Genomic DNA, 17325 nt, shown 5'->3' on the forward strand with positions numbered 1-17325 from the left:
CCCATTTTACAGATGAAGAAATAGGCTCAGAGAGAAATTTGCCCAAGGTCACAATAAATAGTAGCAAATGGTAGAGCTGGGGTTTATGGATCAAACCCACCCTCTTCTCAAAACACAATTCTTACCAGTAAATTGGCTCAGTCAGTATACAGGGCAAGCTTGTAAACATGTAGGAACACAGGTAAACAAAGGAAGCACAATTAAAAAGCATCCCAACTAACTTCCGGTAAACATGTATGTAATAACAGCTACAAATCCTTTGACTCAGTAATTCCACCTTTGGGACATATACGCTAAAGAAATAAACCAAAATGGCAAGGGGGCCAGGCAGGAAGCCAATCTGTATGAAGATGTTCCTAGCAGTTTATAGCAGCAATAACTTGGAAACAGCCCAAATGCCTCATCGGTGGGGGAAGAGGGCTGGCAAAAAGGGGAGGGGAGCATACGACATGAAAATACCATATGGCCACTAAAAGTGACATGTCTGTGAACTACATCGATACATGGAATTACCTTTGGAAAACAAACGTAAATAAAAAATAGCCATAAATAAATAAAATCAACACAGTGACTGCAGCTCTGCAGCAAGATGTGTTTGTATGTTCAAGAGTGGAAGAGTTGGTATTTAATGCTCATTAAGCTCCATTTTTATTATTAGGTTGAAGTTACCAATATGTACAGGCAACACAAGGAAACCCTCTTTAAAGATGCTATGATTCAGAATGTTCTTTTCTTCTTGATCCAAAGATGCAAAGTTTTCACTTAAAAAATAAAGAAAAAAATAAACAAAGGAATAGGCCCACTAATTTAAAGCTTCCTCTCCCCTTTTAGGCTTTCGAGTCAGTTCTATTTTTAAATCAGATTAACAAAACCTCCTTAGTTATAAGTCCATAGCTCATGAAATTTTTTGTTAGCCATTTAGCAAATTTATTTTAGAACAAATACGTTTACAAATTGAAACATTATTTCTGCCACCATTTAGTTTGTACTAATAAAAGTCCACACTCTCTGAGTCTCACTCTTTCATAACACATTTGGAAAAGTAACACTATTTAAGATAATGTAAATCCTTGGGGGCTGGGGAGGTAGGTTTAAGAGCGTCTGAACACAAGCCAAGATGGAGGCCATGTGCTCAATGCATAAAGTGGGAAGTTTATGCCTAATTGCCATTTTTATATGATCTCGTTCCCCCAAAAGGAAGAGAACATGACCACGCAGGTTCTTCACCACACTCTGTCCAGGGAGGGAGGTGAGCCTGGTGTACCCCTAGCCAGGCCACAGATACACCCCCACCCTCTCTGCACATGGCTCCCCTGGACCCTCCAATGGCTTCCCGTACGTCCTATCACTGCGTACGAATGAAAGAACAAACAAATAGCATCCCAACCAGCCTCTGCATCTTTTGAGATGAACAAGGTTGGAAAGTTGGAGAAAGAACTGGGCCAAAGATGGTACCATCTTCGGAGAAGAAAAGGCAGATTCCTCCACTTAGTAGGACTGTCCTCTGCCTGGATGGATCCCAGATTGGTCTTCATCCAAGGTTCCTCCTTCTCTGTACTTACTAATCTCGTAGGCAAGTCCTACCCATGTTCCTATTCTGCCCTGGGCTTAGGATGACTTACTTTTGTCCCTCAAGCATCTACCACTGGGTTCATCTGGCACGGAGCCAGAGCCCCAAAGTATCACAGTGGCTGTCTCTGAGGGCAAGCTGTCCAATAGGGTAGCCTTTAGCCATGTGTGGCTATTTAAATTTAAACTGAGTTTAAATAAAATTAAAAATTCAGTTTCTCAGTTGTGCTGGCCACATTGCAAGTGCTCAATAGCCACAAGCGATTAATGGTTACTGAATTGGACAGTGCCAGGAAGAACATGTCAATTGTCACAGTAAGTTCTACTAGACAGCCCAGGTTAGAGAATTCAGTATCTGCCCACACTGGCGTCTGCAATTCCAGGTGACATTCTCACTGCTGGACATTCTCTTCCTAGCTGTCATCAGGTACCATCTGCCACCTCATCTGGTACCTAGATAAGTCAGTTTCACCCAAGGAGCATATTTTTTTAAATTTATACGCAGTAAAATTGATGGATGTTTTTGGTGTACAGTTCCACACATTTATACACATGTATACACCTGTTTACCACTACCACAATGAGCATACAGTCCCATCATCCCCCCAAATTCCCTGTACTGCCTCTCTGTAGTCAAATGCCACCCCCCTACCCCCACCCTCTCCCCCAAACCCTGGCAACCACTGATCTGGCAGCTTTTTGAAAAACTCAAGATTCCTGGCCTTCCCCTGGAAATCCCACTTAAGCAGGTCTGGGTTGAGGCCTGGAATCTCCCCCAACACCCCAAGAATGTTCCTCAGGTGATTCTGGTATTCCGCCAGGTTTGGGAACCTTTGGGGTAAATGCCTAATCCGAGTTTAATTTAATTATTTGCAAAGTGCTATCTGGTATCTAGTCTGGCTCTCTTTCCACCCCCCCATTAGTTGCTTTGTTGCACATGGCAGACGTCCATCTCAGCCGGGGTGCTTGGGAGGCAGGGCAAGCCCGACGGCTGGGGGCGCCGGCAGGGTAAGAACTCTGCGGCTCTGGTTTCTGGCGGAGAGAGGACTCTCCAAGTCACATGGCCTCTCATCGTAATCCCTTCCTGGCTCTTTGTGCCATGGAATCCTCATCTGGAAAAAAAGGAACCACATCAGAAATAACTGTCTACCTCTGTGGCTTTCTGGGAAGTGATGACTTAGATAACATGTTCAAAGGCACTGGGCAGCCAGGACGAAAGGCACGCTGCCCTGGACACGGCCCCACAACACAGGATTTCCTCGGGATGGAACACTCCTCACCCTGTTTACCTGATGGATGTGGAAGATCAGGGCTCAAATTACAAAAAAAATTGCAGACATTTTTAAAAACAGAAAAAAACCGAAATGCTCCTAAATTCATGATCCCCAAGGGTGAAGTACCGAATTCCATTTTTAAAGGGGAATTCAGAAGAGTCAGCATCTTCTCAGAAAACCTCCTCTGCTCAAAAAGTAAACAATTACAAAGAGGGTCAAAACTTGAGTCTAGCCATTCTCCCCTGGCTTGCTCCTGCTTTGTTGAGCATTCCTGGAAAACACTTTGAAAAGTTTAAGATGATCCAAGAAAAGGCAAGACCCAAAACAAGAAATGCTATCATTTAAGATCACATGTTTATTTAGCCCCTCCAAGCCAAAGAGGGAAGATTGTTTGAAAGGGAGAGAATGCCTGCTTAATCAACTAAAAATGCATTCATTACTATGCTATTCACTGCGGCTTTCCTGAAATCAGACACTTTTGCCCCTAGACCATAAGATTGAAGCGATTTGAAATGAAAATATTTCCTGTCCACTGCTTGCCAGTTTCTAGCCCCAGAGTGATATAACAGATGACATCCAGTACAATAAATGCTTTTATTATCCATAAATTTGAGACTGCTTTAGGGATTTGAAGTGTTGGGTTTCATGCTGAAAAAATGTAATGTTATCCACAGACCATCAGTGAGTAACAAAAACAGAGGCACAGGTTATGCTACTTTGATCAAATTATGGCAAAAGAAAAAAAAAATCTTCTTTTGCATTTAAAATAGTAGTTGCATTCAGGGCATATCTTCAAGGAGCACCACAATAGTTTAATCATGTTTTGGAGACTTTAATGAAAATCCATCCTGAGTGTAGATTTATAGAACTAGCAGCTTCTGCTAAACAGAAAAGAAGGTGAAAAGTGTTGTGAGGCTAAGTGGGCTGAGAAATCCTGATACAAAGATGGCACCCCTAATTCAGGGTTTTCAACTTCAGGACTACAGACATGTTGGGTCAGATAATTCTTTATCATGGAGGGCTGACTTGTACATTTTAGGATACTTAGCAGCATCCCAGGGCTCTTCCCACTGAATGCCACTACCACCCCAGATGTGACAACCCAAAATGTCTCCAGAAATTCCCCCAAATCACCCCCAATCAAAACTCACTGCTCTAAATAAAATTCTAGGCTTATTTAGCGAATGCTGCCTGATTCTTCCTCACCCAAAGAAACCATCAGAGCCTGGGGAGTTGCACAGCCTCAGCACTCTGCCCCCAGTGCCTCCCTCTACACAGAAATGGTTAACCCCAGCGATTTCTGAAATCAAAAGCACCATGCACACCCTCTTCTGCCAAACTAAAGGTAGCATAGCCATGGAAACAAGAGCTCTCTCTCCTGTGACCAGAGCAAACTAGACTAAGCAAAGGCAAGCTGCCACCCCTCCCTGCCTTTGTGTCCAGCATGCATTCCAGCACAGGAGCCCCGGCTTGCTGGGCTCGGGCTGCACCCCATCCCTGCCAGCATCCAAATTGCTGCTTTCTGGCCTTTCACTGTCAGGCCACAGAGGGGACTGCAGACTCGGTGCCAGAAAAGAAAATGAAAAGCAAAGTTGAACCTCTGCGGACCATTCTCTGGATGCTGAATGCCCCACTATTACCTCTCGGCATGACATTTCATGGCCAGCAGGGGAGGAGGCCTGGTCCTGAAAGCTGAACAAACGCCGGGCACACAGGCCCGCCTGCGCCCTCGCAGTCTCTCTGGACTTATGAATAAAAGATGGAGGTTTTGTCCCTGTCGTTTCCCTGGTATCCTGTAAGAATAACAACTTGTCGCTTTTTGACATTTTAACTTAGTTTGAAAAATGACCAATATTAACTTCACATGTCTTGGCCCTTAAATCTGGGGTGGAGTGAAAGAAAAAAAAGAAAAGCCATGTAATTAGGTAGAAGATAATAATTCCAGTTAAATTAATGAAACTGTCTGTAAGGAACTCTAATAAAATAATTTAGGCAACATGCAATCACAGAGCTAAAAGACTGGAAACTGACTTTGAGGACATGTTTTGAGTGAAGTGGCCTTTACTGGAAATAAAGTTCAATGTTTTCTTAGCACAAAGGAAAGAAATGGCTGGATTTTGGTGTGAGGAAGCACTCAACCGTAAACCGGCCCCGGCCAAACAGAGGTCTTTAATAGGAACTCATTCCCAGTCGCTGAGGGCGACATCTACAACTGTATGCAACGAGCCCTTGTGAATAGCAAAAGCCTTAAGCATTCTTGAGAAACAGTACTCCTAATTTTGAGAGAGCATAGTTCATTTCAAATAGTCTTTAAGGAAAGGGTTTATTACAGGATAGCACAAATGACACCCTGCACATTCTTTAGACCCTCAATAAAGTAAAAGGGAAGACTTAATGTAAAATGCTGCATGTTTTAAAGACAAACAAGACTAAACTGGGTTCTACCATTAGAACAATCTCTATGTACAATCAATTCAAGTAGAAAAAACAAATTTTTCTTATCGCAAAAACTGTATCCACATTTGTTACCAGCTGATATCTAAAATACAACAATGTCACAGTATCACCTTTAGAGGGATCCTGCCAAAATATTTAACTTGATCCTAATCATGAGGAAACAATCAAAAATCCAAATTGAGGGACTGTGGACACTAGTGACCTTGACTCTTTAGAATGTGTAGGTTATAAAGGACGAAAAAGATAGGTGGCAGAATTAGTCTAGATTAAAGGAGACTGGCAAGAGAGGACACTGAAAAGCAATGAGTGATCCTTGTCTTCCTCTGGTACGTGACTCAGAGAGAAATCATCAAGCGCATTAAAAGGACAGCTGAGGTCAGTGTGGCAAAATGTCAAGAACTGGTGACTCTGGGCACAGGGGAAATGGGTGTTCATTTTATTGTTCTTTCAACCTTTCTATCGGTTAGAAAACCTGCAGAATACAAAGTGTGGGAGAAAAGGTACAGTGATGAGGAAGCTCCAGGCATAGGTGACTGGCAACAACTTCATCTTCCTGTTTAGTTTCAGAAAATTTATGCCCCAAAATATCACTAATATTTTAAAAGGAAAATTATATAATCTAAATACAGACTAGGCCCAAGATAAAAAATAAATTAATTTTAAAAAACATAATAACATGACTTGTTATTCACCTGGCTGCGGGGAGGGGTGCGCACACAAGCAGACATTTAAGACATTGATGTCTCTGCCTTTAAAAGTCATAGGTCACTATAAAATCCCCTGTATGCTTTTCCCTAAAACTCTCCTCCAACAATTTGTCATTTTCCCTCTCTTCTTATCAGAATTACTACTAACTTGAGAACTGTTTAGAACTCTTAAGTCCCCTACTTTCTGCCTAAATTCTCTCCTATTATCCATCCCCCTCCTTATTTAATGAGATAAAAGAAATGATTACACTCGTCCTGACCAACTGGAAAACCATGTACTTTTTTAAAAAAAGTGTGACCCTTTAAGTAAAAGAAAGAAAGCTCAGTAGACGTCAAATGTGCTCAAGCGAAAAGATGTGGGAGGTAGAATTTGTCTCTCAATGACTTCAAAACTCAGGGAGGAGAACAATGAGAGGCAATGTATCTACAGTAACCTTATAAAGGGCCTGGTGACAGTCACCTTAGGCACAACGAACACTGGGAACCCACAGCTCCCGAGGCCCTAAAGCCGTCTTCAGCCAGACAACCAGATGTTACATTTTTTCTGCTTAATTTTGGTAAAACTCCATGACCTCTTTCTCAAATTAAAAAGGCAATGCCATTTTTTTAAACCACAGGAGCTATCTTTAGTGAAGACTTCTAAGGATTTCATTAATTCATAGCCAGCCAACCAGGACTTTTCCCACAGTCTCCCACAAAAAAGCCCGGGAAGTCACTGATTGCTTGGCTGGATCTGAATATGAGCAGAGGTAAGATCAGAAATATCTAGTTCCTCCCACAGGGAGGCAAGGCATGAAAATCAAAGCCGGGCAAAAACTCATTACCACAGCTGGCCAGCAAATCCACAGCCCCGGAAGGGAGGCAAAGAGCATCTTTGATTCCGGACGGACCTTCAAGTGACTTCAGAAAATGCAATGCGTGCACAACCAGAGGGGAATGAAACAAAAATGAGGCCTGTACCTCTGTTAAAAAAGATCGTTTTCATACAAACTGAGGGCTACTGACAGACTGAGATTCGTGTGGTTCACATCATTTCAGAAAGTACAAAGTCAGGATGTGCTTAGTTAGCGATTGGCAGTGACTTTTTACACTTTTCTCATGCACCATGTAGGGTAACGTGGGCACTCCCAACATCCCCCCAAACAACACTCTCCCAGGCGTGGCTCCCACTCACCCCCTCTGTCACTCCCAGCCTCTAGCTAGTATGTGGCCCCCAGCAGGACTGTCAACAATCTGCAGTGTGAATGAATAAATCGAGTATGTTTTTTATGCTACTCTCAGCACCTAATGCCACATGATTAGTCAATGTTGAGAAAACACAATTTCAGAGGAACTTTTTATTACAGTTGCTCGACGGACACATCACATCCTCAGAGAGGCCACCCGAGATCATCCACTTGTGAGCAGCCATCACTCTTATCACCGCATTTTAATTTCCTGCAGAGCACCTTGCCATTCAGGAAACATGCACGGAGGACCTACTGTGTGCCAGGCACTGTTCTCCTGATGCAGAAGGGAACAAAACAGACAAAGATTCTGCCCTTGAGAAGAGGACAGAGCGAGCAGCGGGTTGCTATTTTAAATAGGGTGGCCAAGTCTGGTATTTTGTTATCATTGGTCTGCCATAGTAAAATGTGAGCTCTAGAAATCAGGTCTAACACACAGAAAGCACCACACAGCCACTGAGTGAGGGGATGGCTGCGGCGTGTCCCTCTGATCAGGCTGTTCACCTGCTGGAGAAACCTTCTGAGCCTCCCCACTCCTGATAGCGCACACACAGGCAAGCTTCAGGGTGCGCTGTGATCTGGTGCCTACGTCTGCAGCCTACTGTCCCCCGCCAATGAGTCCCCTCCTCCAGCTTTGCCCACACCTTGCTTTCTGCCCAAACTGTCCCCCCACCTCCAGGTTCCACTCACGGGCAAGGCCTTGCTCAAAGTCCCTTCATTGAGGCCTGTCTTCTTCAAATCATCCCCATCCTTTCCTCTAAGCCTCCCGTGAACCACTCAAATTCAATTTCTTCCTCATAAAGAAATCCAGTTTCTGTTTTTTCCTCATCGTGTGGCTGCAAACGTGGCTGGACACATTCTCACCAAATTTGGAGGGATGATGGAGTCAGTCTAACTGTATTAAATACAGGCTTTGTGGCACATGGGGAGGTTGGGGAGCAGTGTGAAGAAGCCTCACAGAGAGGTGGGCCTCCTACAAAGCAGGGAAACAGAGGCAGATCAAGAAGCCAGAGTTACTGGGAACCAACTGAGACATGGGCTAAAAAGTCAGAGTTCCTAAGGTGGCCTCCAGGCAGAGGCTCAGGCCCTCACTTGTCATCAAACTGCTTTTCACATGGGCAATTCTAGAAGGAGGAGAAGCAGGAAGCGTGGTTTGTGTTTCTCTGTAAGCAGCAGGGAGGTGTGCAGAGAGGACAGGGAGTTCTCTGTACGGTGGCCTCAGAATCCTTCCCGCACTTTCCTGTCATCCAAGCCCCTGTTCTTTCATCTTTCTCCCTGCCTGGATGGGGAACCACTGTGGATGGGGGCCTGGTCCTACTCCCATATGTCTTTCCCCTGTGTCAAGCCACCATGACATGACAGTGTAGCTGCTCAAAAACATTGTCTCTTGCCTCCTCACTCCAAATACGTCTTTTTGAGCTTCAGATATTAAGCAGTTACAATAAATCCTAACTGTGTGAGTACCTGTGCCCCACCCAGAGCAAATGTGCACACTCCGGAGGAAGGGGCCATAAGCTGTCACTCAACAGGGACCACGCTCAGGCTAACAGCTCCTACATTTGGTCTGCAGTGCGTTGCATTTTCCCTGGATAAAAAGGGGGCTGTTTCAGGAGAGGAGAAACCAGAAATCACCTGAACAGAATAAAATCACAGGGAAAGGGTTTCTAAACCATATGGCCTGTCTCAGGAAAATGTACCTCTTCGTTCCAAGGAAACCCTCCCTTTATCCCATGAACCATCCCACTCTTGAGTAAAACAGTCCATCTCAGAACAGAAGTCTGGGGCCACAGCCAGCATTTTTTAAAGGGTTACTATTCAAAGGAGGGCAGGAGGGGGACCTACAAAACTGACAAAACAGAACACTTGGAAAAACTCTTAGTTTTTAAGCGAACACTTTTTAAATATGAAAAAAGTTATATTTAAAGCCTAATCCCTCATGATTTCAAAAGGATTCATCTGAAGTATTTATTTAATGTGTGAAATGTAAATATCCATCTAAACATTTTAATTAATGCTATCAATTTCCATTCCCTTTTCAAAGTTGATGCTTCAATTTTATATGGCTTTTCTGGTAAGTTCAAACAAGCTTCCCTACAATATAGTAATTTTAATGAAAAGCCTAGTGATTAATGTCTAATAGATCAGGTTTGGAATGAAGAAAGATACAATAAAATTACAATTTATTAAGCTCCCAACAATACTTGCCATCTATTGCCCTTTCAACTTTTAGGGTACTAGCCATGTGCAAATAAGACATTTTACCATTACGTTTACTATAAAACAAATGCTTCTTAAATATGCACAGTAGATGTAGCTTTCATTTACACTATTAAATCAGAAAATTTATGGGCCAACTTCCGTTTTAGAAGAGAATTACATGTGTGTTCACATCACAGCTTTATTTTGTCATCCACCCAGTGATTTGTTGAGGACAGATGGTACTTATTAAATCCCCCTTTAAATGTTGTAGCCTTAATTAGCTACATCCACCTTCCCCCAACATTTCCAAACAAGGAACCAAAGAAAAGGGAAGCCATTTTTATCATGGATACTTTGAACAATGGAGCTGCAAACGTTAAAATAATAGTCTCTATTAGAAAGTAAGAACAGTTATTTTTTAAGCTCCTTCACGGTGTACAGATAGAGTTTAGATTTTCAGTTTTTGTTATTATATGTAGGTAATTTTTTAAATTGTTCAGTTCTTAGGTTCCTGCCTGGTGTTACTAATTAAACCTTCTTTTAAGATATTATTTGGGAAAGGATGAGGGAGTCTCTCCGGAGATATTCTTGGTATTATTTAAGCTACAAACTTCTTACTTAGACTTCTGAGGACATGAGACCAAATAGAATCTGCAAGTAGAGAAACAACTCGAGTATGGTTTTTCTATGAACAGACATCATGCCCTTCCCAGACACCAGAGTTTCCAACTCACACAATGAAAAAATCCATTGTTCAATGGCTTTAACCTGCTACATGCAGATAAAGCACCCACTGATTTCAATTTACTATTTAAGCATTCCTTCTTTTAAAAAATAAAAAAAAAGTACCCATTTATGCATTCAGAACTTCAAGTGTAAATTATGTCAACAGGCTAAATTTTGAGCAAGATAAGGAGCCACCTCAAAGATTCCCCCTTGGATTTGTTTCTTCCAGACTTGCCCTCTCTTTAATCTGCAGTAAGACTATCTGTTTCAATAGGATGTGATCACTTGAGAGCTTGAGTCTTTTCAATCAGCCAGTGGCCCTGCCGGGTTTAGAGTGGCAGAGGGGAAGTGGCCTGTGGTTAAACAGAGGAAATACCAAGGCATTTTAATAGAGCAAATAGTCTCTTTACTTCCCACCGGGAAGAGCTTCAAAGGCCCTGGGCCCCGGAGGAGACAATGTGTTGCCGGGGCCATCAGTCACCTAATCGTGTGTCAAGCCCATTCAGAACGTCCAGGCAGCCAAGACAAACACAGCGGAGAAGGACAATGCCTCCCACTGGCTGGGCAAGTCCCGTGCCTGTGGCACAAGCATAGACAGCCCCTGGGCTTGCTGAGGGCAAGGAGACCCTCCAAATTTAGGGAGAGATTCGAAATGAAAAAGATCTGGCTGGGTGGCAGGAGAATGGTCTACTCCAAGGGTGTCCCCCCAACCAGCCTGTTAAGCCTCTGGTGGTAACTGAGCCCCTGCTTCACCCCATGCTCTTACAAATGGGGTGGGGTGGGGGGTGTCAAAGCTTCTAGAAGCCTGAAAACCCATCCATCAGAGACAGGCACAAGAGGCAGTGGGGAACGAAACAGGACAATAAAATTGTTGATGGGGTGGCCCCAGCAGCAGTAGACATCTGCTGGGGCACTATATGTGAAAAGTTCAGGGGCAGGGGAGGAAAAGGAGCTTGAAAGCTTTTAAAAAAGAAAAAGAAAGAGAGAGAAAAAAAAAACCCAACACACTTTAGGCCAAATGAAGCATGAAAAATACTCAACTTAAAATAAAGACTTAAAAAAGCATTAGCAGTTCTTTCCTTTGTAGGGAAGCTGTCTGTAAGGTTTGAATTGCCGAGAATCTGATTTGGATCCTGCCCTACTCCTTCCTGAGACTGTTTTCCAGACAAAGCCAGCTGTTCTGGGAGGAACCCAGTGGAAGTGTCAAGTCCCCTTCACTCCAGGCCTCCTCTTCGGCCCCAGCCAGAGGCGCCCGCCCAAACCAGAGTGCCCTGCCCGACTGGCTCGTGATGCCCCCTCACACCCTCAGCCAGCCTGACTTCTTTTATTGGTCAGGGCTCTGACAAAGTCTCCACATTGACTCCAAGGCCAGTGAAATAAATTTAAAGCCAAACTCTGATTTTAAATATCTAGAATGTGTCTTCTCTCACCCTTCTGATTGTGGAAGTCCTTATCTGCTAAAGCAAAAGGTCTCATCCTTGATATAACATCAGAATCCTCAGAAGAACTTGTTAAAATGCCAATTCCTGGGCACCATCTCAGACCTATTCTGGTCCCAATAGCCTTGAATCTGCATTTTTTTTTTTTTTTTTTTGAGACAGAGTCTCACTCTTTTTGCCCGGGCTAGAGTGCCGTGGTGTCAGCCTAGCTCACAGCAACCTCAAACTCCTGGGCTCAAGCAATCCTCCTGCCTCAGCCTCCCGAGTAGCTGGGACTACAGGCATGCGCCACCATGCCCGGCTAATTTTTGGTATATATTTTTAGTTGTCCGATTAATTTCTTTCTATTTTTAGTAGAGATGGGGTCTCACTCTTGCTCAGGCTGGTTTTGAACTCCTGAGCTCAAACAATCCGCCCGCCTCGGCCTCCCAGAGTGCTAGGATTACAGGCGTGAGCCACCGCGCCAGGCCATGAATCTGCATTTTTAACAAGCTCCCAAGGCAATTCTGAAACTGAAAATCCCTGGATGTCACTTTGAGAAACCATGCTTGGAAGGAAAAGGTGCAACAGGCAGAATTCGGCAAGGGTGGCTGCTGGTCTCAGTCACACAGCTGTACCCCCAAATCAATAAGGAGCACAATGCCCCAGGTGCTGCAGGGGCTCCGGGGTTGGCTGGATGGATGGGGGTAGGGAGAGAAGGGAGGGGTGCTCAAGAAAAATGGATATGGGCCAGAGAGTTCCCAATTAACTAGGCAAGACGGGCTGGAAGAAAGCCTTGCACTTCTTATACAAACATCTCTCTGAAAAACGTATCAACCAGGGCTAAGTAATTTTTAACCAAGAATTCTGTAAAGGACACGAGAGCATCTGTAACATGGACAACATGGCCAACAAGACAGGCAGACCAGATGCGGGCTTGGGAGTCATAGGCTGCAAGTGAATGAAAATGCATCCAATTCAGAATCAAATAAACATGCCTGGGCCCACAGCCAAGGAGAATTCTTGGATTGGACTTTTATCAGGAACCTAAATTTTAACCAGCTGGAACTTCTTTTTTTCCAAGTACCACCCTATTCTTTCCTACCTTTTGAGATGAAGTATTTGCCTTAAATGGGAAACTTGCACTTCATTGTAAAGACGATGCCAGCATCCTGGCTTCCCAAATTCCTGAAGCGGCAGCCTTTTTTAGGGGGGATAGGAATTGTGTTTCAGGGATAATAGAACAGAGACGATGTACCCCATTTAGGTAAGGCGGCAAGAAATGTCCCCTCCTCCCCCACTGCAGGAAAAGGCACTAAATAAAAACCTGTGGGAGTAGATTCCTAACTCCTCATTCCATAAATAGGCTTCTCAACCAGCAAGACAAAGGGAGGGGGAACCTCAGTGCAAGTGACTGATATAATTAAAATTACCCATCACAATCATTCCACTATAGAGAAGCAAGAGTTAAGAGCCAGTGTAAATGAGGGTGTCGGCTCCTCTGGAGGTTTTACAAATTATTACTTCTTTGGGAAAACAGTATTTATTACTCAAAGAGCAACTTTAGCTGGCAAGGGCCCTAAGAGAATTTTTTTTAAGTAGTTGAGGAAGTGTGCCCACGACTCATTTCTAAAACACTGAGCTGTGTTCAAGATGGTATCAGCCTCTTAATTGCCCCACTAATAATGGGGAGGTTGTGAAACCTGACCACTTAAACCAGGCCAGCTCCTGGCTCCTCTGAGAGCAGCCCCAAAGGGTCTGTTAGCAAAGCTGCAGAGAGATGGCTAGCTGCAGTCACCTTGCAAGTCCTGGGAAAATACACACTCCTGCAGGAGCAAGGGTTCCTGGAACAAACGCTCCCTGGAGATCAAAGGGGTCATTCGCTCAGCTCCTCTCCTGTACCCAAATCCTGCCCCTTCTTAGGGGCTCATTTCTGCACCGTGCTGTCTCCTTCTTAGGTTCTGAGTGTGACCCAGACCCACAGGGAGCCCTCTCTGGTTTGCATCACATATAATTGACCCTTATTCTTACATGTTCCTATAGCCCCAACTAGACTATAAGCAACCTCAGACCTGAAGCCAACATCTATGGACTGAGTGTACCTACTATGTGATAGGGGACCCAGATATGAATCAAATACTCTACTCACTCTAGTACTAACTGGCTGGCCCTTGACAGAGCAACTTCTGGGAGATGTTACCTAGGAAGGCGTGGTTAGGGAAGGCTTCCTGCAGGAAGTGATGCTGAAGCTGAGAAGGGAAGCCAAGGAGGTATAAAGAGAAGAAACACAGGCAGGAACCACATGTGCAAAGGCCTGCTGCAGAGAAGACACTGGAGCTTGGTGCTCTGATCTCTCCCCCCACTTCTTAAAATCTACCACTTAAAACAGGATTTAGCAAGAAGGCGGCCGAGTCTAATTGGGTTCAGCCAAGATTTACAGGGCTCTGGACTCTGAGGCCACCAAGATGAGGTTCAGTGCCTGTCCAAAGAAACTAGTCTGAAAACACAGAGTGAAAAAATACTGACAATGCAGTTTGGTGAGAACCAAAGTACAAGGACCTGCATGAGAAGGCAAAGCAAGGGCATGGCATTCAGGGAGGGCTTCCCTGAGGAGGCATCACTGGAGCTGAGTCTTAGTCTAAGCAGGGGATTCTCAGGGAAGGAAAAGGCATCCTAGGAGGAGAGAAAAGCATGCCTTGGAAGCATAAAGGGCATTAGGAGGTAGGGAGCATGGTAGGAGGGGCTGAGGCTGGAAAGGGTGGGTACACAAAGCAGGTGGGTAAGTGGGGCCCATCAGATGCACCAAGAAGCAAATCCAGGAGAGAATGAACCATGTATCACAGTGGAAAGAGCCTGGAATCTGAGACATGGCCCAGAGGCCTCTATGCTCATCCAGGGAGGAGATGAAGATACCCAGGGAAATGACTGGGTGGGGCCAAGGCAGAAGCTGTTGAGAAAGTCACCCCCAACTGGATGTTGTAGTAGCGGGGAGGTCAGCATAAGTGTCAGGTGACTGGGACAGGGCCACCATTAATTCTGTGGGGGTGCAGGTTTGGGGAGGAGAACACATTCCCTCACGTAGGAAGAGCAAAATCACCAGCTTGGCTGCTTCAGAGCACTACCATACCCACAGCATTAAAACTTCTTAAGTTTCGTGCACTGCCACATGAAGCCTCCTTGGCAACTGCAGAAAACCAGCAAACTGGACTGATATACCTATGCTGAGTGTTCATAGGAAAACTCAGAATAAAATGCCTGTGATGCTGTTAGTTATTCAAAAGCCTACATCAGTCTAGATCCAAAATTTTAGCAGGATCTGTAAGTCAACGTAAGATAGCCTTGAAGAAACCTGGTATCTATTAAAAATTTTAAAAACATAACAAGAGTAGTGATGTTTTACTAAAATGGAAAAGAGTAAGAAAATATGATGCTTTACTCAAATAGGAAGGAATGCCAGAGCCTAAGGTTATAGTCACTATTGAGGGGGAGATGGGGTAGGGGTGATAAAGGTCTACAGTGTAGCTGTTGGGTCTGAAGACATCCCAGCTGCCTGGCTCATACCTGGTTCTCTGCACCGTTTCTCTGAATGTGGGGTAAGTGAGCTGGAGGCACCAGCCTGTGCCCCTAAGGAGGCGTCATGTCCTAGGTCTGAACTGTGCTGAGGCTGTTTAGAGCCTCCCAGGAGAGGTGAGTCAATGTTGGCTTAAGCCAACTACCCCATATCCATCTCTCGTCCCGGCAGTAAAGCCCCATTTTCTCCCATTTTCTAAAGGAAGAAATTGAGGCTCATGGCTATCCAGAAGCAGAGCCAAGGTCATGTCCCTGCTGCCTAAGTGCGAAGCCTGCTTTCTCTAATGCGTGAAGGCCCAGACGCCGCCCGCCCTGGCCTCGGTGGGAGGCACGGGGCAGACGGAATCTACTGGTCCTGGGTCCTCCTGAGCCCAGGAGACCAAGTGGGGGCCCGGGCAGTGAGAGACAACGTCCCTAACGTCCCCGCTCACATTGCGCAGTGTCAAAGGAGCGCTCGGTTGCAGGGACAGGGCTCCAAGCACACGGTGAAAGTCTGGGCAACTCTCCAGTCTCGTCTCGGGCACCTGACCGAGGTGACAAACTCACGCTGCCCTTTGGCAGAAAAATATCCCCAACTCGAGGGGCATAGGGAGGCAGGTATCATACATCCGTGAGACCATTAAGGAGACGAAAGGCTGGACGGGGAAGCAGTTTCTCAGGAAGTCGGAGGTGAGGTGAGAGTGGGGTGACTGCCGGGCCGAGAAGGAACAAAGCGACCACGAGAGGGGGGCGCATCCCTCCCCAGTGCTCCGGGTCCCGGTCTCTAGCCGCCCAAGCCTTGGCAGAGCTGTGGACTCGGAGGTCTGGGATAAGACTCCCACTCCCGCTCCAAGGGCCCCCCACATCCCCGTCCGGACAGCTCGGGGGATCCCAGCCCAGAGACGCGCAGCCCTGGAGCGAAGGAGGTCCCCGGCCGGGAACAAAGGGTGGGGTGCCCTCCCCCGTCCCGCCGCCAGCCGCCCCCTCTCGCCAGCCCTCAGAGTCGGACCCCGGCCGGCGGCCGCGCCTCATTAGCAACACAAAGCCGGGGGTCGCGCAGCCCCTTTCATCCCGGCCGGGGCCGACGGACGCGCGCCCCGGGAGGGAAGGAGGGAGGATGGGCGGGAGGAGCTGCGGGGATCCCAGTGCCGCTGCGGACTCCGCGGACAGCGAACAGGTCGGCGCGGACTCGCCCACCCGCAGGCACCTGTGCGCGCTGCGCCCCTGCCTCACGGCGCGTCCCTCGGGCCCCCGCGAGTTTGGGGACGGCGAGAAACCCGCCGTCCTCGCCTTACCCTCCAGCCACAGGTGTCGGCGACCCGCGTGCGGCCGGAGCCGCCCGCGGCCACAGCCAGCTGCGAGCCATTGAGGCAGGCGTTGACCGTGAAGAAGACAGAGCAGAGCTGCAGCCACGGGGCCATGGCCGTGCACTCGCCCAGCCGGGCCCTACTCTGAGCCCCGGCCGCCCGCCGCTGGCCAGCCCCGAGTGGGCGGTGGCGCTGGCGGAGGCGGCAGTGGAGCGGGGCGCACCGAGCATGCGTCGCTAGCCCGCGCCCCGCCCCTCCCCCTAACCCCGCCCCCACCATTCGTTCTTGCGTCCTGGCCCCGCCCTTGCAGTCTTGGCCCTGCCCCCTGGGCCACGCCCCCCGGGTCACGGCCCCAGGCAATCGGTGAGACTATGGCAGCTGCAGTTCTTTTCCCCTTCATCTAAGGAATCTTTTTTTTTAATCCGAAAAATTTATCCACATGATGCCTACTCCATGCAAAAACTCGGGAAAACACAAAGAATATAATAACATTAATTTTAATAATAAGAATTTAATAAGCACCTGCTATGTGCCAGGCCCCTTTTGTATTCTCCCAACCACACAGGGAAGTGTCAGTATTATTGTTATCCTAGTTCTAGGCGCAGAAAAGTTAGGGTAACGTGGCAGTTAGAGAAATCCTCCACGTTTACTACTAAGACCTCGGACGAACGCCTTGCTATCTCCACAGTACTGTTCCCTCACCTGTAAGCTAGAATAAGAGTAAGTACCGTAGTCTGGGGAGAACTCTGTTGGTTGACACATAGCAAGTGCTCCATAAATGCTACAATCTATCATTAACTCACATAAGGCCACACAACAGTACCTGCCAGACCTGACATTCAAATCCAGATCTCACTAAAAACAATACTCTCAACCATTACACTAGTCAAACT

General features: G+C 46.3%; 1 protein-coding gene across 1 annotated transcript in view; it reads right to left on the reverse strand.

Annotated features, from left to right (window-relative positions):
- IL17RD (interleukin 17 receptor D) overlaps positions 1 to 16632 on the reverse strand; it is a 62292-nt gene extending 45660 nt beyond the window's left edge. The window contains exon 1 of the mRNA XM_012648129.1: positions 16421 to 16632. Within this exon, the coding sequence (XP_012503583.1) occupies positions 16421 to 16546 (126 nt within the window). The 5' untranslated portion in view covers positions 16547 to 16632. The remainder of the gene's footprint in view (positions 1 to 16420) is intronic.
- Positions 16633 to 17325: the final 693 nt, after the last annotated feature.

Source organism: Propithecus coquereli, unplaced genomic scaffold (genome assembly GCF_000956105.1).
Source record: "Propithecus coquereli isolate 6110/MARCELLA unplaced genomic scaffold, Pcoq_1.0 Scaffold1, whole genome shotgun sequence".
Lineage (NCBI taxonomy): Eukaryota > Metazoa > Chordata > Mammalia > Primates > Indriidae > Propithecus > Propithecus coquereli.